The 26,450-nt window shown below is 39.0% G+C and overlaps 2 protein-coding genes and 1 long non-coding RNA gene across 3 annotated transcripts; all 3 read left to right on the top strand.

Annotated features, from left to right (window-relative positions):
• Nucleotides 1–2,351: 2,351 nt before the first annotated feature.
• Nucleotides 2,352–3,739, top strand: LOC306979778. Its single transcript, XR_013793961.1, has 4 exons — nucleotides 2,352–2,465; nucleotides 3,040–3,210; nucleotides 3,322–3,424; nucleotides 3,492–3,739. It is a non-coding gene; the product is annotated as an uncharacterized lncRNA (long non-coding RNA).
• A 5,816-nt stretch (nucleotides 3,740–9,555) lies between these two features.
• On the top strand, nucleotides 9,556–14,081 carry cyld2 (cylindromatosis (turban tumor syndrome) 2). The gene is made up of 13 exons (XM_079578475.1): nucleotides 9,556–10,014; nucleotides 10,250–10,367; nucleotides 10,714–10,937; nucleotides 11,017–11,179; nucleotides 12,085–12,217; nucleotides 12,315–12,419; nucleotides 12,575–12,654; nucleotides 12,733–12,799; nucleotides 12,873–13,005; nucleotides 13,086–13,194; nucleotides 13,266–13,384; nucleotides 13,461–13,665; nucleotides 13,839–14,081. The coding sequence occupies exons 1-13, from the start codon at nucleotides 9,586–9,588 to the stop codon at nucleotides 14,033–14,035; spliced, it is 2,082 nt and encodes a 693-aa protein (XP_079434601.1). The 5' UTR covers nucleotides 9,556–9,585; the 3' UTR covers nucleotides 14,036–14,081.
• A 7,315-nt stretch (nucleotides 14,082–21,396) lies between these two features.
• LOC306979822 (DNA topoisomerase 1-like) lies at nucleotides 21,397–26,281 on the top strand. The gene is made up of 17 exons (XM_079578949.1): nucleotides 21,397–21,447; nucleotides 21,581–21,667; nucleotides 21,746–21,819; nucleotides 21,923–21,999; nucleotides 22,074–22,189; nucleotides 22,525–22,646; nucleotides 22,721–22,843; nucleotides 22,926–23,113; nucleotides 23,181–23,325; nucleotides 23,722–23,865; nucleotides 23,996–24,181; nucleotides 24,258–24,326; nucleotides 24,399–24,513; nucleotides 24,597–24,724; nucleotides 24,802–24,896; nucleotides 24,969–25,118; nucleotides 25,194–26,281. The coding sequence occupies exons 2-17, from the start codon at nucleotides 21,658–21,660 to the stop codon at nucleotides 25,294–25,296; spliced, it is 1,845 nt and encodes a 614-aa protein (XP_079435075.1). The 5' UTR covers nucleotides 21,397–21,447; nucleotides 21,581–21,657; the 3' UTR covers nucleotides 25,297–26,281.
• Nucleotides 26,282–26,450: the final 169 nt, after the last annotated feature.

The following is a 26,450-nucleotide window of genomic DNA, read 5'->3' as shown; positions in this document are numbered from 1 at the left end:
TAGTGCCTTTCACGGGCTCTAGGGGTGTGCTCGCCTCAGGGCCCTCCCCACATCACACTTCTGCTCGAGCGCGCAGGAAGAAGTCACCACGCTCACACACTTTGGCAACGAACAACTACGTTTGTTTTTGTTTTTTTTAGAGAAGGGTCAAAATGTGCGACCACATGCCGTTTCATAATGACGCGCAAAATAAGGTTAATGGCTTATTTCTCCACTGTGCCGATTTTTACAACAATAGACACATCAGTGATTCATATTTTCAGCTTTCTTTTACTCCTGGGCTGAAGGGGAAAAAATAGATGGATTGAGTTCTGTACAATACCTTTGCTGCACTTTGCTTTTCACACATTTGTTACACGCGGCTCAACTGCGCCATCTGCCGGAGGATGTGGGGACTGTTAACTTAGGCTATTTGCCCAATAACCCATTTAAAGCCCCTTTTCTCCAGTTTGGCATTACCCAAATCTAAACGCAAAAACGTGACAAAAACACACGGCTAAAGAGTGACGGGAAAGCAACAACGAAGTGACAAAAATTTGATGAAAAAGCGATTAATAAAGAGGAAAAGACACAAAAAATACGACTAAAAATTATGAGAAAGCAACAAAAAAATAGAAAGCCCCAGAGAACGACAAAAAAGGTGACAAAAATGCGATGACCAAAACACAACCAAATTTTTTCTTTCATCTCCCCCTGGTGTCTCTAGCCAGAAAACCACAATTGCAAGTTGGCTGCCACCGGGTAGGTGCCACCAATAGGCCTACACACTATAATGGAATCACGAAGAAGAAGCTAACAGGCTAACGGGCAATGCTAACTGCGGGCTAACGCCACTTAAACAGTATTTACAGCCAAGTTTGAGTGAAAAAAAATGATTTCCATTGTGTCATTGGATAAACAATATCCCTCTCTCCCTTTGTCTTTTCTGTCGGCGTAGTAGGGTGAATATGGGTAAAGTGGGACACTTTTTGAAAATTCAGTTTCCACCTTATTTTTGGTTTGGAATTAAATACCAAAGTCTTTAATGTTGTATATTTTTAAAAAGCTTTAGATGTCTATTTTACACCAGTGGAGGAAAAAAAGTCAAATGTTTAACACAGAAGTTATAATTTTGCCTCAAACACAGGTTGGTCCAATGATAAATTTTTTGAGGTGCTATTGGTAAAGTGGGACACTTGTAATTGGTAAAGTGGGACACTATTAAAATGGTATTTTTTTGTATTCAAAATCATTAATATTATTGTAGCAACTACTTTTTTGAATATGTGAAGAGGTTATGAATGATAACAGAGAATGGTTGTAATGGTTATTCTAACTGTTGTGTGAGACATAGGCCCATCATGGACCTGTGTCTGATGTGCAGCCTGTGCTGTCAGACATGTTAAATGTTAAATTGATCTAATTTGCAGATGTGTAAATAAAAGAAACACCTAATACCCAGGATTTTCCACAAAAATACACTGTCCCACTTTGCCAATATGAGGCTGTCCCACTTTGCCAATAGCACATTGGTAAAGTGGTGACAGTGATAAAATCTCTTATAAAAATAAAAGTATAAAGAATAAACATGTGATTTTGAGATGTTTTGTTTGCAGATGCATTCCCTATATACTTTATCAACAAAAATCTGCATGTCTGTTAGTTTTAAAAAGTTATAACCTTAACATCATAAATCCACAAATGCTATGTCATTGGACATACCTCCGCTTTTTTACTACTTGGTCGTAGATTATGGTTTGCCACCACATATGAAGTGAAGTTATATGCACAGAACCATTATTTTCTTATCCTGCACATTCTAATTAATGGGTGTGTTTGTATTTTTAGCAATAAAATCTGACACATTAAAAAATAATCATGATTAAAGTTAAGTGTCCCACTTACCCATTGTCCCACTTTACCCATATTCTCCCTATTTACTCTCACAAACAATTAATAAGTAAAAAAAAATCGCAACATGCTACAACACCTGGAGTGACGCTTATGGCCTCTAGGGGCATGAGTTACTTAGTTCTGCTTTAAATTGTGAGAATGATACAACTTTTAAGATTCATTCTTAAAGCCACGTTTTTGTCGCTTTTTCCATCCTCGTTTTCATCGCTATTTTCAAGTCTTTTTCAACAAGCTTTTTAGATTTGGGTAAAGCCAAACTGGACAAAATGTGCTCGGTTCAGGCGGGGGTTAAGAGATTAAGTGAGGAAAAAAAGTTTGGAACCGTTGGACTTGAGTCAAACCCACTGTACCGAATACGTGCGCGTGTTGCGTCTCTAAGCCGCTGATTGGTGGGTTAGTTTCAGTGGGCGTGGAAAGGGGCGGGCGCTTTATTCGGTTCCGTTGAAGGTTTGAAATAGAAAACAACGGACTGTGTTTTGTGTCCAGTCCACAGACGCTTTTAGATATTGAAGATATTTTCCTTTTGGTACTTTATGATGCGCTGTAAATCGTCCTGAATCGTGTCTGCAAAGGTAAGAGCTGGGCTACGAGATTGAACTGTTCCAGGCAATAACGCTGCAAAAGATACTAGGTCATGTAGCACTAACGCAGCCTTTAAGCCTAAGCAAAACTGATGTTGAATTGGTCACAATGTAGTATTTTACACGGATGTTTCTATAGGATTCTATCTTTCTTCTTCTTTTTCTTTAATCTGGGATGTTCAGGTTAAATGAAACGAACAATTGGACATTCTTGACAATAATTGAATAGTTATTACAATGAAATGTCGTCTGTCTTTATTTTATTTGCAGTCCATTCTCAATGAACTGGACTGGACTATTGTATAAAATCATTACCAGACTACTGTAAGGTGTCTTTGCTCTGACATGTCTAACAGAGAAGCCCCTCCCCCATTTGAGGCAGATGGACCTAACAATAAACTGGGTGTACATTAGTCATTCAGTTTATGCCTCCATAGGATCAGTCTACATCGGCTTGCTTTGACTGAAGAATATGTCTTTCCTTCCCAAATGAGGATGCGATTGTTCTCTATTTTACTCTTGAGCGTGTACTATAGTCCTGACTGTCTTCTCATTTCTGTCTCAGTGTCATCCTGCTGATCGAAGAAAGAATAAAAAAGTCAAAACCAAAGAAGACAACTTGTAAAGATGTTCAGAATCATCACCAGTTTGCTTTTTGGGGTGGAAGATAACCCCCCGGAAGACACGGGCTCGGCTGAACCAGAGGATGAGGACTGGCATGTTGTTAGTCACCAAGGTGGGTCATTTGCATCCATTTGATACTGATGATTATGTTGTTGATGATGTTGTTGTTATTATTGTAATAACAAGATTATGCCAATTCCTCTATTATTCTACTTTTACATAGATGCAATTACAGATGAACACCAAGAGGTGGTGCTGCTTGATTACCATCCAAACACTGCTGTTCTTGATGGTGCCACTGTTTCACAGCAGGACGCAGACATCAGGTATGAATTAAGAAAAGTCCAGCGACAGTCATTTTTTTCTGTTACTCATACACTATATTTTGTCTAGTCTATCCTCTCCAGAACCTCAGGATCAGCAGAACAATGCAGATGAATCAGTCCATGACATCCTCTTTCAACCTAAAGGTCTTGCACACGTGCCTCTGTCTGCCTGTGTTCAGAAAGAAAAAGCCAGGGCACAGAAACATAACTCCTCTCGTAATGCTATTCAACGGCAGAACCGTATCCGCCAAGGAATCCAGCAACAGGCCTTTCATCTACACCAGCCTAGTCATCGCAACTTTTGTCACTGAAGAAAGTCCGTTGCTAAAACTGGGGTTATTTAATGCTTTTTTTTTTTATTTAACTGAAAGGAGACATATCATGTAGCTTCTACCTTTTATCTTTTAATCATGTTCTTTAACCATGTTGTTCCCTCAACAAATACATACCTGAAGTATTATTTCACTTAATTCACTTAGCAATAAGAAATCCTGTTCACTTTGATTGTAGTTGTTTTTTTTCCTTCAAAATTTCTATTTTGTCACATCTTTGTTAAGTCCATGGACCTGTTCTGGCAGTTCTGGGTTCAAAGTGTGACACTATTTGTTAGCATGCCATTAGCTGAAAGCTACTGTTCAATCATGTGTCATTCCCAATGCTGCCTGTAGAGGGCGCATCAGGCCAATTCTAAATCCTGACAAGCCCTTACTGTCTGTTCCCTACGTAGATATAATTTCAAAACGTAAAACATGAGTTACCCAAGATTATGGTTTAAAGTCTCACTTTTGCATAGGTCCACTATATACACTTTTCTTGGCTTCCTATTCAGCAGCTCAAAGTAATCTCATTGTTTTTTCATTAACCATAAAAAGGCAGCTATATCTGACAAGTGAACTTTGTTTCCAGCAACTTCACATTTGTGAGTGAACATGTGCAATGTTCCTCAGCTTTGTATCAACACGTACTGTATAGCTTGAAATGAAGAAATAAAAGTGTAATTTATCACAATAAAGGCCTTGTCTGTTTGTTTGTTTTCCTCGTAATGGAATGACGTTTGTTCAGGACAAAGGTCTAGACGTGTGAGGCACCATCCTCAAAGTGTGTAGTGTGTTGAAACAATTCAATTCAAACAACTTTAATTATCTCTGGAAGTCAATTTAAAGATAGCGACAGATTGCTCTAGATTATGATTTCAACAATATTCAGTCTTGGCTTTTCCAACGTAATCTGATACTGAACAACAAGAAGTCCTACAGTTTGCTTTTTAAGAATCGTCTCACTCCTCATCTGCAGAGCTTTAATATATACTATTCCAAAGGAAGTCTGGTTGAAAACACTGTTAAATACAAATATTTGGGACAGTGGGTTTACCAAGAACTAACACTTAAACCCCACATTGAATATATAACTAACAAAGTAAATGCTTGTCTTGGTCAACTCTATTGATCCATTAAATGTTTCACCCTCAGTATCAGGAAAAGAATAGCTCAGCAACACCAATAACAGACTAAACCACTGATGACACTCACAAACTCACTCTGCAGATTTGTGCTTCGATGTAATTATTTTCTTTATCACTGGACTAGTATGTATAACACACTTTACTGGTTACACCCAACGACAGAAGGCGGCTTCACTGGATTACTTTAACTCATGTTTAAGTTCACTTTAACCCTACATGTTTGACACAATGTTGATTCCGTTTAGGTCCATCACATGCACTTAGAAATTTGGACTATCCGTCTTGTCAAGTGCCACATGTAAAAAAAAAAAATAATGTGGAAAGAAAGAAAGCCTTTCGCTACAAAGCTCCATTTGATTAGAATAATTTACCTATAAAATTTAGATCAATTACATCTTCACATATATTCAAAACATCTTTGTATAATTATTTGAAATGTCAAACATGTAACCTTTCTTCTTTTTAATTTTTCTCTCTGTGCCTATTGTTAATATTGTACAATATTGATTATTAAAGTGAGGAAAGGCGGGATGGGCAGAGCAAGACATGAGACTGTGTGATTGTGCTTGATTTGTTTTGTTATTTTGTGTTCTGGGCCCCCTTGAAAAAGAGATGGTTCATATCAACGGGGCCTTGAAATAAATAAATAAATGAGATTACATTCCTGCAGAAGGGCAGTCATCTTGACACAGCTTTTAGAAGAGTATAAAAAGCAAACGCACTTCCTCTTACCTTAACTCAGTTCAGCATCACCCAAATCTAAACGCTTACAGCCTATAGACCAGCCTCATTTGAAAGCTAAGACCCACAAAACTGATCTAAATGGATCCTTGTCCTTGCGTTGTTGCCATGTGGTCATCAGATTTTTGCCACTTTTTCATAGATTTTGATTTGAGTTTTTTTTTTTTTTTTATTGCATTTCTGTCACTTTTTTTGGTCGTTTTTTCAATTTTTTTAAAAGCTTTTTTTGTGCCTTTTTTTTATCGCATTTTTGCCATTTTTTTTGTTACTTTTTCCTTTCGTTTTTGTCGCGACTTTGATGCTTTTTTCAAGAAGCTTTTAGATTTGGGCAATGCCAAATTGGCTCGGTTCAGGTGGTGGTTAAGAGGTTAATAACAGTTTTGTTTTTTGTGATCAACTTTGTTTTATTAGTGTGACGCCATAATTGCATTTACAGTTTTATCATTATCCAGACACTTTTCCTCCAATCCCCCTTGAGATGGGCATCATTGTATCAATAGTTTCATCAAATAATACATAAAACAAGTACACTGAAAACAATCCCCAAAAGAAAGAGAAAAGAAATCCAAAACAATAAGAAAGGTTCTTAGGAACAGTTTAACATGGCTTATCAGAATCATAAAGTCACAGATTCAGTCCCGTTTTGACTCAGTTTAACATTATTTAACTTTTGGTTGAGGCCACATCCCAACCTTTCACCCAATAAATAAAGATATTTTTATTGTTGGAAAATGACTAATATATGAACAAATAAACATGTGTCTTTGCTGTGAGCGGCTCATCTTGTTTCAGATTTGACAATAATTGAAGTAGGGGTGGGATGTCTCCAGCTCATCTCCATGGAGATGTTGACTAAAGGCAGCCAAATATGACATGTATATAGGTTAGGTCCTCATCCATTCTTTGAAACTGCAAACATTTATGTGTGTGTCCAGCTGGTCATGAGGAGCATGTTTTGAATTGCAGGCAAAAGTATAGAATCCAAAATGTTACCCAGTTGAATTTGTACTTTACTGTAAACTTTAAAGAGGATAATTGAGTAGGATTTTCATGTGATTTGTGCTCCTGTATCTACTTTTAAATTGAATAGTCTACTACTTCCATCGCTGTCATTTTTCTAGTTTGACCCTGCTTTGATCTTGCATTAAGTATTTATTTTGTCATAGCCCCTGTAAAATAATAGACTTTGTATCATAAGACACTGGTCACACTTAGTAGCCTATACTTGTAAGTCGCTCCATGTCTTTATATCTAATCTTTTGATTTAAAAGTAACTATGCATGTCGGTGTTGTTGGCTGCTGTGCGATATCTCAAGTAAATGCTTTTGCAATTGAGACTATAATCAAAGTGTCTGGCTGATTTGAAACTTGAACTTCCTGTTCTTGTGGAGTCATGCTGATGTCGCCCACAATGATTGTTTATTCTTGCCTCAGACTCACATTCGATCACTAACTGTCCCTCCCGACAGCTCTGGTGAACATAGGACGCTTAGACCATAAATGGTGATCACCTGTGACGAACTCTTCATACAAGGATGCTATTTGTGGTATGCTGCCAGTCCCCCGCCTGATCTTTTGTAATGCCGGGATCATAACTCAGTCACTTATTGCTGAAACTCAGCCAGATTAAATGCCATCTTTAAATGAAGCCTGTATTGTTCAGTGAGAGTGTCCTCCCTCACTTTTTAAAAACAATATACAGATTATAACAATATAGTTGCATTACAGCTCCCCAAAAGACTGCCTTAGAATGGCCTTTATGATTACACGCATCCTGCAGTAGCAAAACATCAGGTAGAGTTCATACCTGAAATACCGACAAAGCTTGAGACTCACTCAGAATGTAAATACTTTCTATAAACAGATTAGAGAAAACCCTGAACATTAAGTCTCTTATTAAGAGCACTTTCTTCACTTTGTATCACTAGTTAAAGGACTTACACAGGATTTTTGAAAGATGGATTTGCTGCCTGTTAGTTAAAATGCTTTATAGATTCACACAATGCAATTTACAACATGCTGAAGAAAAAACAGCAAATTGTATTCCAGTATTTGAAAAAAGAAACAGGTTTAGGACCTTTTATCTTCAGGCAGTGTTATTCAATAGAAAACTTCACTGTCACGACATTTGCCGAATCATCCCTCATCTGCTAATGTTCAGAAGGATAAGAGTCAGACATGTTATCAAGACAGTATCTATGTACTGCATTGTTCTTTGACAATTTCAAGGATACTGTACGACAGCTGAGATTACTGAGCTCAATGCACGTCTCTCCTGATACGTCTCTTCCACTGGAATGGAAGAGAATCTCTATATGTTTTCTATATTTTTGTCATTGTTGGAGTTGTGACGTCTTTCAAGCGTTTGTGCTGAAGTAAACGAGGACTGTGTGTTACATCGAGTCGATGTGAAGTGCAGATATGGTCAGAGGTGCATACCAGGTGCATCTCAGTGTGGGACGGGCCTCATGCTTTTATCCACATGCACACAAACATGTCACTCAAGAGGAGACCGGTGCTGGTTACTGCAAATAAGCTCCGTACACATTGACAGAGACATACAATGGTAGCATTGAGGAAACAGCAGGACCATCATAGACATTTTCTCTGCTATGATGAATAAATGGATGGATCCTGGTTTTAAGACGTTGATTCTAATAAATAAAAATTGTAAACAGTTACTTGGAATAAGAATGAGACAAGAAACCAGATTAGATTAGACTAAAACAAAAACCAATAACCACAATACAATTCTGTTGTTCAATTGTGTTGTTTTTCCCCCCTGTGCTACTTTATTTAGAGATAATGTTCCAAAGCGTGAGGAAAACAGCCTCTTAAGTCCCAATTTCCATAATAAATCTACTGGAAAAGTTGTTTTTGTCTGCACGTTTAGCAAACCTTGAGGGTTATGTTTACAAGTGCGTGCCCTCTACAGCAGCTGCAACACAAAACAACACGCCTTTAAGAGACCTGCAATTGTCAACGATCATCCTAAGATCGATACACTTTAAATTGCTGCACCAACCCGAGGAAACAATCACATGTAATCAAAGTTGAATTTCAGATGGCGTAAGTCTGTGGGCGGGGCGCCACGGGGGGTGTGGCCGGTCGCGCACAGGTCACTATTTAACTGCGCATTTTTTCACCTCTGCATTGGAAATAGAGGCGATAAGGGCAGACTGTTCCGTGCACGCTGCGGAACTGCGCCGTGTAGCTGCACCTGATCAAGAAGCGAATACTTTTTGAACCTAGAAAAGATGAGTTAAACCTTTGGTCTTTTATTGATCATCAATCCAAAGTTGACGCCACGCAGTTGGATGTTTTTTTAGTGGACGCTGCACAGGTAAGTTTTTCAATGAGGAAGCAGATTCTCCTCGGGCAATAATTTGCTTTTACAAATTGTTTTAAAAGGGTGTGACATAATGTTTGAGCATTAGGTTTAATATGGTAATTCAAGTGTCTGCTGATAGACAACAGCACTTTGCATTGTGTTATGGAATGCAGTTCATGAGTTGCAGTGTTGAAAGAAAAGGCTTTAAAATACCTGTAAGTTAAAATAGTATTGAATAATAAGGAACATTTGGCACAAGACGTGGGACTCATTCCAATTATTGCTTTTGAATTGACTGATTATTGAATTTCTGAGTATTATTCCTATTCCTATTCCTACTACTATTACTATTACTATAAGAATAAGAATAACATCATTATTGTGACCAGCATCATAATTGAAAACTTGCATAACTTTAGGAATCTGCTATTAAGCTGTCTGTCAGTATGTTCTCCTTATTATTAAAGTAAACTGTATATATAAATGTGATTGTTTATGGTGCACTTAGTTGTGTCGTAATTGCAGTTCTAATTGCACAGACTGGCAACGTTATGTTTCTGTTTTATAATTGACAGGTTTCCCCCGTTTGTTGACCCGGTCGGGACAGTTGGAGCACATCCCGGTGAAATGGAGCCAGCTGTAAAGGAGAAGTTTTTCATCGTGATCCGCGGTAAATCCCGAAAAGGCTTCTGCAGAGGAGGCATTGGCCGTGTGGAGGGTGAGCTGCAGAACGGTGAGCTGATGGCGGTGCTGTACTCTGGCAGCAGCAACAATGGGAACTCCAAGACCGGGGGCATTGTGAAAAAAGAGGACACGTATCCTTTGACCCGGCACCAGGCACAGCTGCTGCTCTTTGTGTCCTCCGCGAGCAAACGTCTGGAGCTGCTGTGCAACCCTCAGCTCTTCTCTGCCATCTGCGAGCTTTCTCACGATGACCTCGTGGTGGTCAAGCACAAGAAAGGACATGTACCTGGGCTAGTGAAGAACCTCATGCAGATTGGGAGAAATGACAGTCAAGAAGATCTGTACATGCTCGGCTTCGAAGTGGAAATGTTGGTGAGCACAGTTCTGGAGTACAAACAGTATAGCAGTAATAGAAGAAATTTAGATGTTTTGTATTATTTTATTCATTGCAGTGTAATAGGAGAGTTGCTGACTGTCTTTAAGCTTCAACAGCAACTTTTGTGTTGTTTCTGAAGCTAAAGATAATATCTGATTGCATTGAGCCATGCCCATCTGATGGCGCCGCTGTCATCCATTTTTCTGATGCTGTTTTTGTCTTTTTCCTTAGGAGACTGATAACAACTTTACATCTAAGAAACCAATTCCTCCTCCACTGTTCAGTGCGGCAGATATCCTCCAGGTGGTCCCGTCGCACTCTGTCCCCCTCGGTGTCCAGTGGAAAGATGGTGAGTGTCAGGACCGACTATAATTGGCGATTCTTTAGAGAATTTGGAGGATCTGTTTTTCTCAGATTTACTTTTTGTTGCAACACTTCCGCACCCTCTCAATTAAAACATTTGCAATTTGGGGGCTTAGATAATAATGTGCAAACTTGAATAACCGGGCCTGTTGCTCTGGTATGAAGACAATCACATGGTTTTGTGTCTCTGAACATTGCTCACAGTACATACCTCCGGGAGACATGTGGCATTTTTGCCCGAGGTTAATCTGATGAGACAACATGTGACACAACTGTGAAAATATGTCACATGACTTTCTAACAGTTTCTCTACCCCTCATACCTTTGCACAGGTCAAAACCACCGACCCGTCAGCCGTAGCAACTCCATGAGCCTGGGCTCTCGTGGTCAACAGGTAAAAGACAGGCAAACGGGGGGTGAGAGCATCCCTGAAGCGCCTCTGGAGGTGGGCTCGCTGGTGGAGGTGCTCTCGAACTCGGGCGTCATCGTGTACGGAGTTGTCCGCTGGATCGGCGCTCTCGAGGGAAAGACCGGCGAATGGGCTGGGATTGAAGTAGTAAGTTGTCGTTTTTCACATCCGCAAAACCCATTCATTTATGCCTGATTATTCACAACACCTTTTTTTTTTAATTCAGGACTACGACATTAGAGGCTGTTCTGATGGCACATACGGAGGCAAGAGATTTTTCACCTGCAGCGGGAACAAGGCTCTGTTCATTCCAAAGACCAAGTGCAGTCCTGACAGTCGATTTTATTCAAGCGGAGAGGACGTGAGCTCCGGGACAGAGAAGCTACCAGGTGACACAGTAACACAATCAGACAACTTCACCTTTTAAAACCGGTACAGAAATACAATAAAAAAACGGAATCATGGTACTAAATCACGGTGTTAGAGTTGCCTGGTGTTTTCTGGCAATGATTAAATAGTTGGTTGTAAGTCGTGCCCATACAATTCACTTACATCCATTGTCCTCCCAACATGGTTAATTCATCTCTACAAATCAGGCTGCTTTCAACAGAGTCACCTCCGATAGGTTGCACTGAGCAGCGTTCATTTTTACATCTTATGTTGAACACACTCACTGTTATTATGATTATTATGATTATTATGATTATTATGATTATTATGATTATTATGATTATGATGATTATGATTATTATTATTCTCATGTCGAATTGCATGTTTAATAGATTTATTTGTTTGTTTATTTCAAGAATTAGACAAGCAACTCCTTAGATTTTCTGTTTTCTTTGCTCCTTAATCCAAAAATAATGGCTGTTGCTTTGGCCCCTCTACATCCGGGGTTTGTTTTTCCTTCATCAGTTTATTATTGCTTTAGAGATGAATCATTCTCCAAGGCATGTGACTATCGGCCCGCACTGTACACATAAGGGCCGCATGATTTTGGAACTGAATAAGTAATGCTATGGTGCTTTTCAGATAGAGTTGAGTTCACTGAGCACATTTTTGACATGTCCAGGAGCTTTACCATTTGGGATAAGACTAAATACTGCTTAACTACCACAAGAAACATACATGTCAGAAGGAGTTTGCAGAGATCTGTTACTATATATTGTACAGAGTTAGCAGCATAAGGAATAATGAATACAGTCTTTCTGGTTGACCAAATTGCATTTAAAATTTGAATTGTGGTATTGATGAGTGTGATTTTTGACTTTGCTTATTATGCTTATTGTTTCAGTCCCTCCCTTCAAAGAGTCAGAGGATCATGTGCCCCCTCTCACAGACTCCGGGGTCTCCTCTTTGTTACTGGGTAAAATGAAAGGAATTCAGGGACACATCAACTCCTGTTACCTTGACGCCACTCTCTTCAGGTAAAACCAGATCGTGCTCTGGCCATTAGCTCCTGCATTGTGTTATTTGTCGTCACGCTGCCGGAGTCTCATGTACGGCTCTGTGTCTCTTTTCAAGTTTATTCAGCTCATCCCTGGTTCTGGACAGACTCTGCCAGAGGACTCCTGACATCGAGCCACCTACGACATGCACTTTGAGGAAAATCATTAACCGTTTACGCAGGTACTGACTGCGCGGTGTCAATCACTGCAAAATGTTCAAGCAAGCCCCCTTATTGTAGTGATAGGGGCATGAAGCTAATAATGTGCAGTATAGAGCCCATGCTTTAGATCAAGTCAGATTAGCCAACTTGCTTACAAGTTATTTTCTGTTTACAGGCAAGGGTTTGTTCCTGCGGAGAGTGTGATGAATTTCCGTAAACTGCTTGGATGTGATTCTTTCAGTAGTGAAGAAAAAGGTATCGTCTTTATTGCCATACACTCTATGCAACAATGGTTAAGGCCACAAATATGAACAATCAGCTGCTTTGATTTAGACCCGGAGGAGTTCATCACGGTCCTGTTCCAGAAGGTGTTATGCATAGAGCCGTTGCTGAAGCTCAGGTATGACAGACTCGCCCAGTATCAGATTTCCTGTCTTGTTTCTGTCGTTACGTAAATGACTCTCGGATTTCAGATCCAAAGGAGAGACATACCAAGATGCCTACACTTTCCAGATATTTTTGGAAAAAGAACAAATGGGTTCAATGCCGACCGTCCAACAACTCCTCGACACGTCATGCTTGTCTAGTGATCTCAAGTTTGACGAAGTGGGTGCTTGGTACAATTATAGTATTGCGTAGTAAAGTGTATCGCAGTCAGTACATTAATATAACATTTTACTCCACAGATGCCGTCGTGCCTGATGGTTCAGATGCCCAGATTTGGAAACAAATACAAGATGTTTTCACACATCATCCCCTCAGTTGAGCTAGACATCACAGACCTTCTTTATAACTGTAAGAAATATTCTAATGAAACTTTATAGCTAATTGTATTTAGCCTAATGTACCATGTTCACTCCGACCAGCTCCAAGGGAATGTTTTCTCTGTGGGCGCTTGGCAGAGTTTGAGTGTTTGCAGTGTTTACCAGATCGTAAGTTGCAGCCAGGACGAATAAAACAGTATTGTGCTACCTGCAATACACAGGTAATTTTGTTTTAAATCACGTTGACTCTCTCCTACTGATACAAATTGTTGACGGTATATGTATTTGTTTTAAAAGGTGCATACTCATCCCACAAGACGAAGTCATTCCCCGAAACCTCTAGTGCTGCTAACGGAGGCGACCACCAATGCCCCAGTGTCTAGACGAACGATGGAGCTGTTTGCTGTTCTGTGTATTCAAACCAGCCATTATGTGTCATTTGTTAAATGTGGCTCCGACCCACGATCTTGGGTCTTTTTCGACAGCATGGCGGACAGATGTGGTAAGCAATGTTTCATGACACAATGCATGTGGTAGTAGCTGTACTTACTTCCATTTTGTGTCGCATATGCATTGATAACGATAACCTTTTCAGATAAGACGTCCTTGATCATTTTAGACACTGCTCTGATTCTCCAAGCGTCAGCTGATGTTTCACTGTTTTCTTTTCTGCAGGTGATGATCAGAGCGGCTACAATATCCCTGAGGTCTGCGCTTGTCCTGAACTAGGCGACTTTCTGTCTCAGTCAGAGGAGGATCTGGCTTGTGCCAACCCTTCTCAGGCCCCTGAACTTGTGAGACGGTTGCTCTGTGACTCTTACATGTTGTTATACCAGAACTCAGCCAAGCCCCACCTTTTGTCAGATGTGTAACAGCAGCCATGAACACACAGTGATGGGACGCCGTGTACCGAGAACAGCTTTGTAACGTTCTTGCTAATACAATATATTGCCATTTGTCTATTTATTGTGAAGATTTATACACTTTATAGAATATGAATTTATTTAATAAATATATTGTGTTTTGTCTTGTACAAGCTTGTGTGGTTCCTCCCTGGTCATTTATATAGAAATCAAGAAATGAGTCTTTAGGTCTAGGTCTTTAGCCTACAGCAGTGACTCAAGAACCCCAAGAACCACCTCATGAGTTGTTTGACCTTCCAAGTTTCACCAGACCTTGATTAAGTTAAAATCAGGATTAATCAGACTCTAAAAAGGATATTAAATAAAATCTAGAATGAACTAGATCATGTCTAAACTGGATGTAACCCATTTCTGAACTAGACAAAACTTAAGTGTATTACTAAAACATAAATTAAATAATTTCTAGTAAAATTAATAAAGTATGAAGTATGGAAATGACCTTAAAGGTACACTGCGTAACATTTTGAACTATACTGTTGCTGGCAAAACAAAACATGCTCAACACAGAAAATGCTATTACTGCAGTGTGTAATAAAAGACTGGATTTGGATGAGGACCAAACCTGTTAAAACCTCAAATTCTACTGCCTTTCGTCACATCTCCATGGAAACGAGCTGTAGACGTACCCACTCCCAGTTAAGTTCAGTCATATCTTAGGAGGGGTGAGCCTTTTGTTCGTTTATGAGACAATTTTTCTTTTATGAAAATATCCGTCATAAAATAAATGCTTGTATTTGAATTTTAATTATTGGGTAAAATTCTACGTGGTGTGGCTTTAAGTACCACCTGAAGAAGCCCAGGAACTACCAGTGGTACATGTACCGCGCACACTCTGAGGTGACTTATAGCATAATGATTCAGTCTACTTCAGATTAGTCGCAGTGGACAAAGTCTACAAGGAAACGGGACAGGTTAGAGCCAGTTTGCTTTGGGCCCACATTAAACATATGGAGAGCTGTGGCCCAATAAGAATATTTAGTTCAAGTGCAGGCTGAAGACTGCTTCTTTGATTGCTACGGCATTGTTTTTGCTCTTAGGCTGTAAAGCACGCGGAATTATTAATTTATTCTTAATAATTTTATTAAGTTGATCATACAAGTTGATACAGAACAGAGTTACTGGTGAAAATGATTTTGACAAAACCAAATCCGGTTGGTGGTTTGTAGATTTGGAATGAATTTTGCAAAAACATTAGGGCTACATTTGATTACATGGCGCCCTCTTGTGGAAAGACAGTAAAAAAGAAGGGCTACGTATCCATTAAAGGCCCTATACCTGATTTTGTTTGTTTACAATTAAAGAGGAAGTTTGTGGTCCATATGTCATTCATAACTTTATTAATTTAAAACATCACAGTTCTTCACGGGGATGAGTTTGTAAGCTCGTTTCGCAACTTTAAAAGTGCATATGAGACATTGAATCCTGGGAAAAAATCTTGCTTCTACCCTCAAAAATATCACAAGAACTTCAGTACAATATTTTACTAAATGTGTATATATCACTGCAAATGTACAGTAAATATACACCCGGGGCTTCTCCTAACTGTGGAAAAATACATCAGTTTTGGAAAGCAGTATGCTGTGAGATTACGGTCCATACAGCCCAGTCCACTATTATGTTTACTTGGTCTTATTCCGGGACCACTCACAGTGCATAAGGATACAATACAGTTTCTACTCATGATAGGGCGGAAGGCTATTATGACTAAATGGGTTGGGGATGAGCCACCTTCAATACAAATGTGGAGAGCCATGGTATTGGATATCGTTATTTTGGAAAGGCTGAGATTCTGTATTAAAGGTCAATATGCAGTTTTTGTAGAAAAGTTTGGCAAAATGGTAGAATACATTAAAACTTAGTCGCATTGTCTGAAATACAAAAATGTGGAAACTCACTGCTGTATGCACATTATATTGTTTATTTTTGTATTGATTTACTTAGATCTGCATGGAAGTCATCTTTTATATAAAATGTATATCTGTACTGTACTGGACTGTTAAAAACTTGAAAATGTTCAATAAAAAAAAAGTTTAAAAAAAAAAGGGAATTTTTGAAAATATGACTTATTTAGAAGGATAAAATTAGTTGCAAGTTCATCATTTGCATGGTTGTGATTTTATTTTGGTGAAGCAGCAATTTTAATGAAGAAATGTAGGGCAGAAGTGTTATTTTTAGTTGACTTTTTTAAGCTGCTGACAGGAAGTGACATAGAAGAAGGTAAAGTTCCATACTCATTTCCCATTGACATAACATGGTTGCATGGCATCAGTTTAAAATGGTTTACCTTCATCTATGTCACTTCCTGTCGATGTCCAATAAGGAAGTGAAACTATAAACATCACAAAAATGTCCAAACTGAAGAAAGCTGGGTATAATCTTTTGCAAAATCCTAAATATAATTGTGTTAACTGTGTTTTAGTAAAAAATGTGTCTAATGTGTCCTATACACTTAAGGGGAGCATTACTGACACAGTGAACAACCAGCCTGCTAGTTAATACTAACAAGGAAGTGGATATTTATCACATTGTCACTGCCAGATAGTCTGCACAGGAGGGGAAACCTGAGATTTAATTACATAAATTAGGGTTAGGTTTGGAGCAGGGCTATGGTTAACCTTCAGGTTAGTACTAGGAGGATTATAGCGTATGCTTTAACATTGCTGGGCAGTAATGCCGCCCTTGGGGTAGACTGACAGAAGCGAGGCTGCATCTGCGCCATCGGCCTTTCCAAAGTTCCTCTCATACAGGCCTATTGTACATGTTTTTAATGGTAGGGGTCCGGATACTGGAGAACCTAGAGGAAGCCTATGCAGACACAGGGAGAGCATGCAAACTCCACACAGAAAGTCCGGCTGAGGACCCTCTAGCTGTGAAGCAATAACCTCTTCACAGCTAACCACTATGCCACCAGAGTTCATGATTGATTTTTCTTCTTTAAAGGCTTGACAAATTCGATATATGCCACAAACAGGTTTTTTTCCCCCTCTGCTTTTAGACTGGCTACTACAATACAAAAAAGAGGTACAGAAGTAAGCCACTCCAGCATCAAGTGAAAAACAAAAATCCTAGACCAGGATTGTCCAAATATGTTTCATCGAGGGCCACATATTGAGGTGTATAAAGCATGGAGGGCCATATCAATGGTCAATACAGTCAAACATTGTATTGGGTGCATAGAGGTTTAAACCATCCCCTTACACCCTTATTTAGAGCTGGAGCATTCGTTTAATCTCTGCCCACATGGACATGTTAGGTTGATGTTAAATAATAGTCCTGTTGATAAGATAAGATAAGATAAGATAAGATAAGATAAGATAAGATAAGATAAGATAAGATAAGAAGCCTGCCGGGCCACCAAAAATTGCTCAGAGGGCTGCATTTGGCCCCCAGGCCGCACTTTGGGCACCCTTAGGTCCTAGACCCACTCATGTCTGGTGTACTGCTTTATCACCAGTCTCCAAATTATGGTGAATAAATGCCTTTAAAAATGAAAGTGGAAGATATGTTTGTGAAGAGATTTTATTAAGCTATTTGGGGAATGTATGATAGATGACTGAAAGACCCAACCACCATATTTTTTTTGATTAACTATTGTTGATTGTTATGAATAATCCATGGATGAATCTCTATCCTCTATGCATCCTGAACATCTTGAACCTTTTTTATTTTATTTTTTATTTTATTGAAAAATTAACAAAATTAACATAAACAAGGCTCGAGCCTCAGGTGTGCAAGGCTTCAGTTTCCAGTGTAAACAAAAATACATAAAAATATAAAAATAAATAGTTTTACAGTGCAAATTCGTTACATAGAACTTTGGTCTTCAGGGCTTTGGCATTTGTGCAATAATTCAAGGAGGTCACATAAGAGGACATTATGATTCAAATACAACAAGTTTTGGTTTTTGGTTAAGGTACTTACAGCTATGGACATTCATACTAAAAAGTTTATTTGGGGGTAGATTTTTTTGATAAATACCAAACAAAATATCTTTAAGGTTGAGTTGTAAATCTATGGTAAGTTTTCTATTCACAAACAGATTGATGTCTTTCCAAAATACTTGTGCGTAAGAACATTCCCAGAAAAGATGGCTAATCGATTCTTCAATACTATGACAAAATGAGCAAAGAGGGTCAACATTTAAACGATATTTGGATATTACACTGTTAACAGGATAGCATCTGTGCAAAATCTTGATGCATACTTCACGAATCTTATTGGTAACAAAGATTTTTTTTAGGTAAAAGCCAGAACATCTTGAACCTTTTTATTTTATTTTATTTACATTAAATCATATATACATATATACACACATTATTTACATCTTATATTCATAAACATTCATGTTCGATTCGTTTATCCTTACTTTACTTAAAAAGCATTTTACAGGTTCCATTTTTGCAAGCCATACTGTATGACTCTATGACAGAGACATGAGAGGACAAAACATCACAAAATAATAATAAAAAGCAAAACAAAAAGAAACAGAAGAACACCAATTGAACAGAAATGAAAATGACAGCATTAATGGATCAATTCTTCATATATGTTGATTAGGTTTATTGATTTTTTGTTTGTTTTACGTTTGGTAACGTCCATGTGATTTTTAATCTCGATCAGGAGAACTTTGAATATGGGTTTGGATTGTGAGAATTTGGCTTTGTGTATGTGATATTTCCCTAGTAAAATAAATAGGTTGACTATTGTATCAATTTTTTTGTTTTGGTGCATGAAATATGTTATTACTTGAAGGAGATCGTAATTGACAATTTTTGGGATAGAACATCTTGAACCTTTTTTTTTTTTTTTTTTTTTTTTTTTTAGAACATCTTGAACCTTTTTTTTTTTTTGCCTCTTTTTTTTAATTTATTTTTTATTTATTTATAGAAAAGTATATGAGTATACAAAGTATGCCAGGGGGTAACAGAATTGTACAATACAATTATTCAGTTACAAATATATTATATTTTGAGCAAATACTGAGTTTTAGAGCCTTTTTGTTATCAGAACCTTCCAAGATCTTGATATATGGGAGAGTATCACTAAAAAAATGTGCAAAGTTGGGTTTCTGCTTAGAATATTTACATTTGTGAATATAAAATTTGGACAAAAGGATAAGTAAATTAATAACAAAATAGATATCTTCATTCTTTTGCTTTCTGAAGCAACAAAAAATAATGTTTTCCCATTTCAATGTAAAGTCCTTGTATAGATGTCCAGTTATAAAACTACATAAGTCTTTCCAGAATTTCTCGGGATAAGAACATGTCCAAAAAAAATGTTGTATTGTCTCTGGATGATCTCCACAAACGTCTTGAGCCTCCACATGCCGCGTGCCCAGTGTGTGACGGGTGCAGAGAGAGCATCATCTTAAAGGAGGAGCTACACATCTCTGAACCATTTAAATTGTCGCACATGCGCAGTGGGGCGCGTTTGGGACTTCGTTCTTGCACAACAGCGTAGCTTCTTCATTCTGCATACATCCCGTTACCGGCGTGGTATCTTTTTATCTTCCTTGATTTTTTTAGTTTCCTAACAAAGGATCCCCTAGGAAATGAGTGGGGACCACGGCCACAACGAAAACCAGGTCAACACATTTTCTGATTAATCTCGTAAACCGGTGTAAAGTTATATATATAAGCGAAGGGACCGCTCTTATCTGTCGGGCTTTTGACAGGGAACTTCGCTAACTTCAGAATAGTAGCTGCTAGCACGCGTTAGCCTACTGTGTTTGTGTGCCAACTCATATTGTCATAAGGGCTCGTCACCGGCCCTCGCGCTATTAAACTACAATACATGGCCGGTGTCGTGTTAATCTGACAAGTGTGTTTATATGGGGTAAAGATGGTAATTGTGTGACTCTCGGGTTTCGAAGCATTTGTGGTATCCCCGGTTAGCTCGTGCGGCTTGCTAGCAGCTGCTAAGCCATTTAATCAGATGGCACAGTCAGCTAGCCGAGGGAAGCTATCAGACTATCCTGACATCCAGCAAGTTCAAAGTTACTTATCTGGCTAGTTGGTTTTCATCCCGGTTTAACACTTTCTTAATATTTTGCAGATTGACTGTGGCTCCAGAGTCAATGGTGAGTTCTTGTAGCCCGACGTCATGTATTTGTTAAATTTGTGATTTTGTTTACTGATCAGACCGAGCGTAGGGTAGTTCTGAGCTAAGGACAGAAATGGCGTCCAGAGACTAAGTCCTCTGTCTCACTCATAAGCGTCTATTGTTCAAAAGAGAGGCCTTGATGCGACCTTTGTTGACATAAATGACCCACTCTGACACATGTTTGTAAAAGATCTCGACGTGTTGTATCAATCCGCTGCGGTTGTTTCGAGAGTTAATGGGTTTTTGACGCTTTATTACCAGCTTAAAAGTGAAGGTTTGGGGGTTGAGGACTTAGTCTCTGCGCCATTTTCTTTTTCTCTGTAGCGGCCTGCCTGACTGCACTGAAACTCCGTGCAGGCACTAAGTGCAGGAGGCAGTGACGTGAGCCGAGAAAACACACTGTGGAGACGCAACGTGAACATTTATGATCGCACACAATCGTTTCTTATTGATTAGAATATGTTTTGTCAAAGCCACGTGTTCTGAAGTATTTACAACTTGATACAAAACTTCCATGTCCTGAGATTACTCACACTATATTTAGTTTGTGTCAGAGTAATTGGTAGGTATTTCCTTACATTGTTTGAACAAGTTGGACTTTTATTAAGTAGATCCAAGTCTCTATATATCCTGTTTTCTAAATAACCGGCTTGTATGAAGGAGTAGAGGCGTTCAATCTGAAAAAGTGTAAAGTAGCACTGATGATAATAAATGAATGTGTTGCAGCTTGACTGTGTGTTATTTAATTAACCTGTACATGTTTTGTAAATTAAATCGTATTTGATGGACTTCAGACTCTCACAAACAAAAGTACAAGGAGCACAAACACAAGGACCATAAGAAGGACAAGGAGAGGGAGAAGTCCAAGCATGGGAACGGGTATGCGTCACACTTCCAATGTTTGTACTCAGAGTATGTATTGAAATTACCATCTTGACGATCGCTCAACATTTTATTTCATGTAAATCAATATAATATAGCGACTACAAGGACTCTTCTGACAAAAAGCATCGGGACAAGGAGAAGGAAAAGTTGAGGCACAAAGATGGCAGCACAGACAAGCACAAGGATAAGCACAAAGAAAAGCGGAAGGAGGAAAAGGTGAATTGCAGCCTGGGATTATTATTGATCTCGCCTGGACAGTGTCACTTATGCTAATGTTTGTCAGCGCGTCTTCTAATTAAGCCATATCTGCTGTTACAGATGAAGTCTTCAGATGGCAAAATTAAAAAGGAAAAGGAAAATGGCTTTGGCAGGTATGGTCATTGTGGCACATTCACACAAAACGCTGAGGTCCTTGGAAGCTTCATGTCCAATAATCAAACACTGTTGGTTGCATAGACTTTGTCATTTGCAGTGCATTTCTGAGTATGTGTGCTTGTTTTGCAGTCCTATGCATGTGAAGTCTGAGCCAGAAGATTTTTACCACGCTCCTAAATATGAAAAGTCCCTAAAGAGAGGCCGAGATGAGGAAGAGTATGTTTGTTACTTCACCAGTCGAGGCTTTCAGAGTAACATGACGCAATTAAATATGAGTGTTGCCTTTTTTTTTAGTCTGGAATTCAAACCCAAGAAAATTAAGATTGAAGAAGACAAGAAAGCTAAAAAAAGAAAACCTGATGAGGCAAGTGACATTTTAACATGACAGTGCTGAGTTAGTAAATTGATTTGATGAGTGAAATAAGTATAATATTTTAATAACTTGAACCTCACTTGCCTTGTGTTCTTTAGTCAAAGACGAAGGGCAAAAAAGGTGTCGCTGATGGTAAAAAGAAGGCTAAGAAAGAGCCTGAAGAGAAGTGGAAATGGTGAGTTTTCTACTTGAAATGCTCGTGGCTCAGTAGTTGTTTGGAGAAGTTTAATCAATAGCCACTATTTCCAGGTGGGAGGAAGAAAGGTACACTGATGGTAGCAAATGGAAATTTCTGGAACACAAAGGACCAGTCTTTGCACCCCCATACGAACCTCTTCCAAACAAAGTCAAATTTTACTATGATGGTAAGTGTGGTTTGTATGTTCTCCCGGCATCTGCGTAGATTTACTCAATATGTGCTCCTCTGGGGGCGCGAGACTCCAAGAGAGGAACTGTCCAGGTTTATATGCAGGGCAAGCAATGCTTGATATTTACAAAATTCAAGTTCACATTATGCACAGTTAACATTCACCTTAACCCAACTTCTGATCATATCTGCACTCAAACTTCCTTCCCTATTCAGTCACTTTCAGTTTTGATGGTCGTTTTTGTCCTATTTTAGAGCTTTTCCTTGTGTCTGCATGATTTTTGCTGTGTGTGTGGGGGGTTCACGGCTTTAAGCACATGTATTGTTCTACAGGTAAACACATGAAGCTCCGTCCAGAAGCAGAAGAAGTGGCCACATTCTTTGCCAAAATGCTTGAACACGAGTACACCACTAAAGACATTTTCCGCAAGAACTTTTTCAAGGACTGGAGAAAGGTATAGCCAGTGCCACAGTGGTTGAATTAAATTAAATCCTCGCACATGAAATCAGCTGTGTGATTTTTGTGTAGGAAATGAGCTCAGAGGAAAAGGCTGTTATCACAGACTTGAAGAAATGCGACTTCACTGAAATGGCGGAATACTTCAAGGCGCAGTCTGAAGCCAGGAAGGCGAGGACCAAAGAAGAAAAACTGGTGACTTTCTTTAATCCTGAACATTAATCATGTGACTTTTGACTCTTGTATCCATGACTGACTGTTCTCTCATGTCCTGCAGACACTAAAGGAAGAAAATGAGCGCCTTTTGCAGGAATATGGCTTTTGTATAATGGACAACCACAAAGAACGTATTGCAAACTTCCGCATTGAGCCCCCGGGTCTCTTTCGTGGTCGTGGAGATCATCCTAAAATGGGGATGCTCAAGCGCCGCATTAGGCCCAAGGACATAATCATAAACTGCAGCAAGTATGTTTTTTGTTTTTCTAATCTCCGCGCTACAAAGGTCATCATGTAACCGATCTGCTCCTTGTAGGGATTCTAAAATCCCCGAGGCCCCGCCCGGCACGAAATGGAAGGAGGTTCGTCACGACAACAAAGTCACCTGGCTGGTGTCGTGGACCGAGAACATCCAGGGCTCCATCAAATACATCATGCTGAATCCAAGCTCAAGGATAAAGGTAAGACTTGGACTATTTGACTCATTTATACGGGTTGCTTCTAAGCAAGGTTAGGGTTGGACTCTTGGAAATCTGGAATGCTATGCAAATGAAATTTTAATTTGCCTGACCTGCTCAGCCACATGCATCCTCTACTGTTCCTTGGTAGTTCACTGTTTGAACAAAAAACAAGGCGGCATACCGTTAGTGCTCTAGCCTTACAGCAAGAATGTCCTGGATTCAACTCCTAGCCAGAAAGGCCCTGGGTGTGGCCTTTTTTGTGTGTGTGCAGTTTGGATGTTCTCCCTTTGCCGGGGTGGGCTTCCTCCGGGAACATTAAAGTCTACAAATACAAGTCTATGGCATTGATATCAGTATATTTAGTAATGTATTTTGACCATTCCCTGCCTTTTTTAGGGGGAGAAGGACTGGCAGAAATACGAAACTGCCCGTAGGCTGAAAAAGTGTGTGGACCGTATCAGAAACCAATACAGAGAAGACTGGAAATCTAAAGAGATGAGGATCAGGCAAAGAGCCGTTGCGCTCTACTTCATTGATAAGGTCAGTTTGAAAGCATTATGCCCCGCTAAGTTAGTGCTTAAATTGTAGTGGTGGATTTACTGAGTGCTTAAATAACAGCAATGATGTTTCTGTAAGCCTGCCTAAATCCCTCTGTCCTGATGTGCACTAGCTGGCCCTGAGAGCGGGTAATGAGAAAGAGGAAGGGGAGACTGCGGACACTGTCGGCTGCTGCTCTTTGAGAGTTGAGCACATTAAACTTTCCGCCGAGAAAGAAGGACAGGAGTTTGTGGTTGAGTTTGACTTCCTGGGTAAAGACTCTATCCGCTACTACAACCAGGTTCCTGTTGAGAAAAGGGTAACTTGAACTTGCATCACTGTAGTTGATGAACATAAGGTGTTCTCTAGCGTCACACATGCAAATCTGTCTCCAGGTGTTCAAAAATCTGCAGTTGTTTATGGAAAATAAAGAGCCTGATGATGATTTGTTTGATCGCCTAAATGTAAGTATATTAAGATTGACTCCTATTATGAACTGTTTTCTTAACGTATCATTTCTCCTGCTTTGTTTCTAGACCTCAGTTCTAAATAAACATCTTCAAGAACTGATGGATGGTTTGACGGCTAAAGTGTTCCGTACCTACAACGCCTCCATCACTCTGCAGCAGCAGCTGAAGCAGCTCACTAATTGTGTGTAAAGAGTGGGAAAAAAAATCACAAACGTCTCCTTCCACCCATATTTTTGCTTTAATTACTTTTTTTTTCTTCTGTAGCTGATGACAACATTCCAGCCAAGATTTTGTCATATAACAGGGCAAACCGGGCTGTCGCTATTCTATGTAACCACCAGAGGGCTCCACCAAAAACATTTGAGAAGTCAATGCAAAACCTGCAGGCAAAGGTAAGGTTTCTTTGTTTTATTTTAGTATTTGTAACGATCAAAATAAATCAATGTATTCTGTACTTTTTGTTTATTAGATTGACGCTAAAAAGGATCAGCTTTTAGATGCCAAGCGAGAACTCAAAAGTGCAAAAGCTGATGCCAAAGTGCGGAGGGATGAGAAAACCAAAAAGTGTGTATTTTAAGAAATTGTCCATTTAATGCACTACTTGTGGTATGACATTATCATTTATTATGGTTTTAGATCTGTGGAGACCAAGAAAAAGGCTATTCAAAGAATAGAGGAGCAGCTGATGAAGCTGGAGGTGCAGGCTACTGATCGTGAGGAGAATAAACAAATTGCCCTTGGTACTTCCAAGCTAAACTACTTGGACCCACGTATTTCAGTGGCTTGGTAAGAGACTTGTAAACTAGAGAAAATTGTTTTTGTACTTTTTGGTCCATTTAGCAAAAACTGCCTTTCTCCCAGGTGTAAGAAGTGGGGAGTTCCCGTTGAGAAGATCTACAACAAAACTCAACGCGAAAAGTTTGCCTGGGCTCTTGACATGGCGGAGGATGACTATGAATTCTGAATTAAAGTTTGTAGTTTTCACTACACTTTCTTTTTAACTTTTAGTGTAACTAAATTGTTTGCCACGCCTGAGAACAATTTTAGACAGTTTAATCAGAAGAGGCATCGACAAACTATACTGAACGTGCCAAGATGACGTGGCAGAATGTGGATGAGCAAACATCTGATCTGAGATCAGGCTTCTTGGCTGAACTAAATCCACATGTGAGCGAGGCATAGTCAGGCAACTGTCGACCTTTTCATTTTCCTTGTCCCTCACTGGAGTTGCCAGAACTTTCTGTAGCTACAGTATCAAGCAAAAACAAATGCTTTATATTGTTCACTTTGTATTTTAGCTCTCCCATGAATTATTAATGGATCTATATTTTGATAGAAAGAAAATCAAATGAATTCCTTAAATACACCCACGCGCCTTTTGAGAAAATTGATGCAAGTTGACTGAGTGATGTGTGTTCGAGATAGTACTTATTTGTCTTGTAGAAAAAAATTCTAAACTGGATGAATTGTAAAACATGGCAGACGATGCCTGGGCAGGCAAAGAGAATATTGTGAGCATATCATTACTGACTTAACGGAATGTGAATATCTTTTTACAGCTTCAATCAGGGATTTCTTTTTCTTTGTAAATGTGAACCATTCATCACCTGTGTTGCTAACATCTTCTCTTGCTTTGCCCAGCATCGCTCTAATTTTTAAACTGATTTAGAAAATTGTACAAGAATATATTCTGTTACTTGAAAAGTTATGCTATGATGTATTTAAAGTTGGTAATGGAAACGTTTTTCCGAGTAACTGCGAAGGGACTTAACTTGCCAAAAAAAAAAAGAATAAATCAACTGTTACAGTCTGAACAGACTTTGGATTGTGTAAAGATTCAAGAAATGTAACATTTTATGTGAACTATGTTCATTTTATTTCACTCTTGCAATAGGAAATTTGTAATTAGATGTAAAGTCAACATGCTATTCTTGTTCTACCTTTGTCATAGCCTTTGATCATGTTTGAATTTATTGCTCATTGTAGGTTGAAAATTAATAAAAATCCTACAAATACAGTTCTCGACCTGTGATTTTTGACTTGAGGGCAGCAATATTTAGGTCACTCATTCCAAACATTTTACTCAAAAGGTAAAGGCTTGATTAGTGTATGGGGTGC

The sequence above is a fragment of the Gobius niger genome, assembly GCF_951799975.1.
Source record: "Gobius niger genome assembly, chromosome: 20".
In the NCBI taxonomy this organism is placed as follows: Eukaryota; Metazoa; Chordata; class Actinopteri; order Gobiiformes; family Gobiidae; genus Gobius; species Gobius niger.
The sequence above is the reverse complement of the archived record's forward strand: the minus strand, read 5'-3'. Positions and strand labels throughout refer to the sequence as shown.

Bases quoted from the DNA above. Each gene is read 5' to 3' on its own strand.
- cyld2 (XM_079578475.1), top strand. From the start codon at position 9,586: ATGGAGCCAGCTGTAAAGGAGAAGTTTTTCATCGTGATCCGCGGTAAA. The intron at 13,195-13,265 runs GTAAGAAATATT...CACTCCGACCAG, and splicing joins CACAGACCTTCTTTATAACT to CTCCAAGGGAATGTTTTCTC. The intron at 13,666-13,838 runs GTAAGCAATGTT...TCTTTTCTGCAG, and splicing joins CAGCATGGCGGACAGATGTG to GTGATGATCAGAGCGGCTAC.
- LOC306979822 (XM_079578949.1), top strand. The intron at 22,190-22,524 runs GTAAGTGTGGTT...ATTGTTCTACAG, and splicing joins AGTCAAATTTTACTATGATG to GTAAACACATGAAGCTCCGT. The intron at 22,647-22,720 runs GTATAGCCAGTG...ATTTTTGTGTAG, and splicing joins TTTTCAAGGACTGGAGAAAG to GAAATGAGCTCAGAGGAAAA.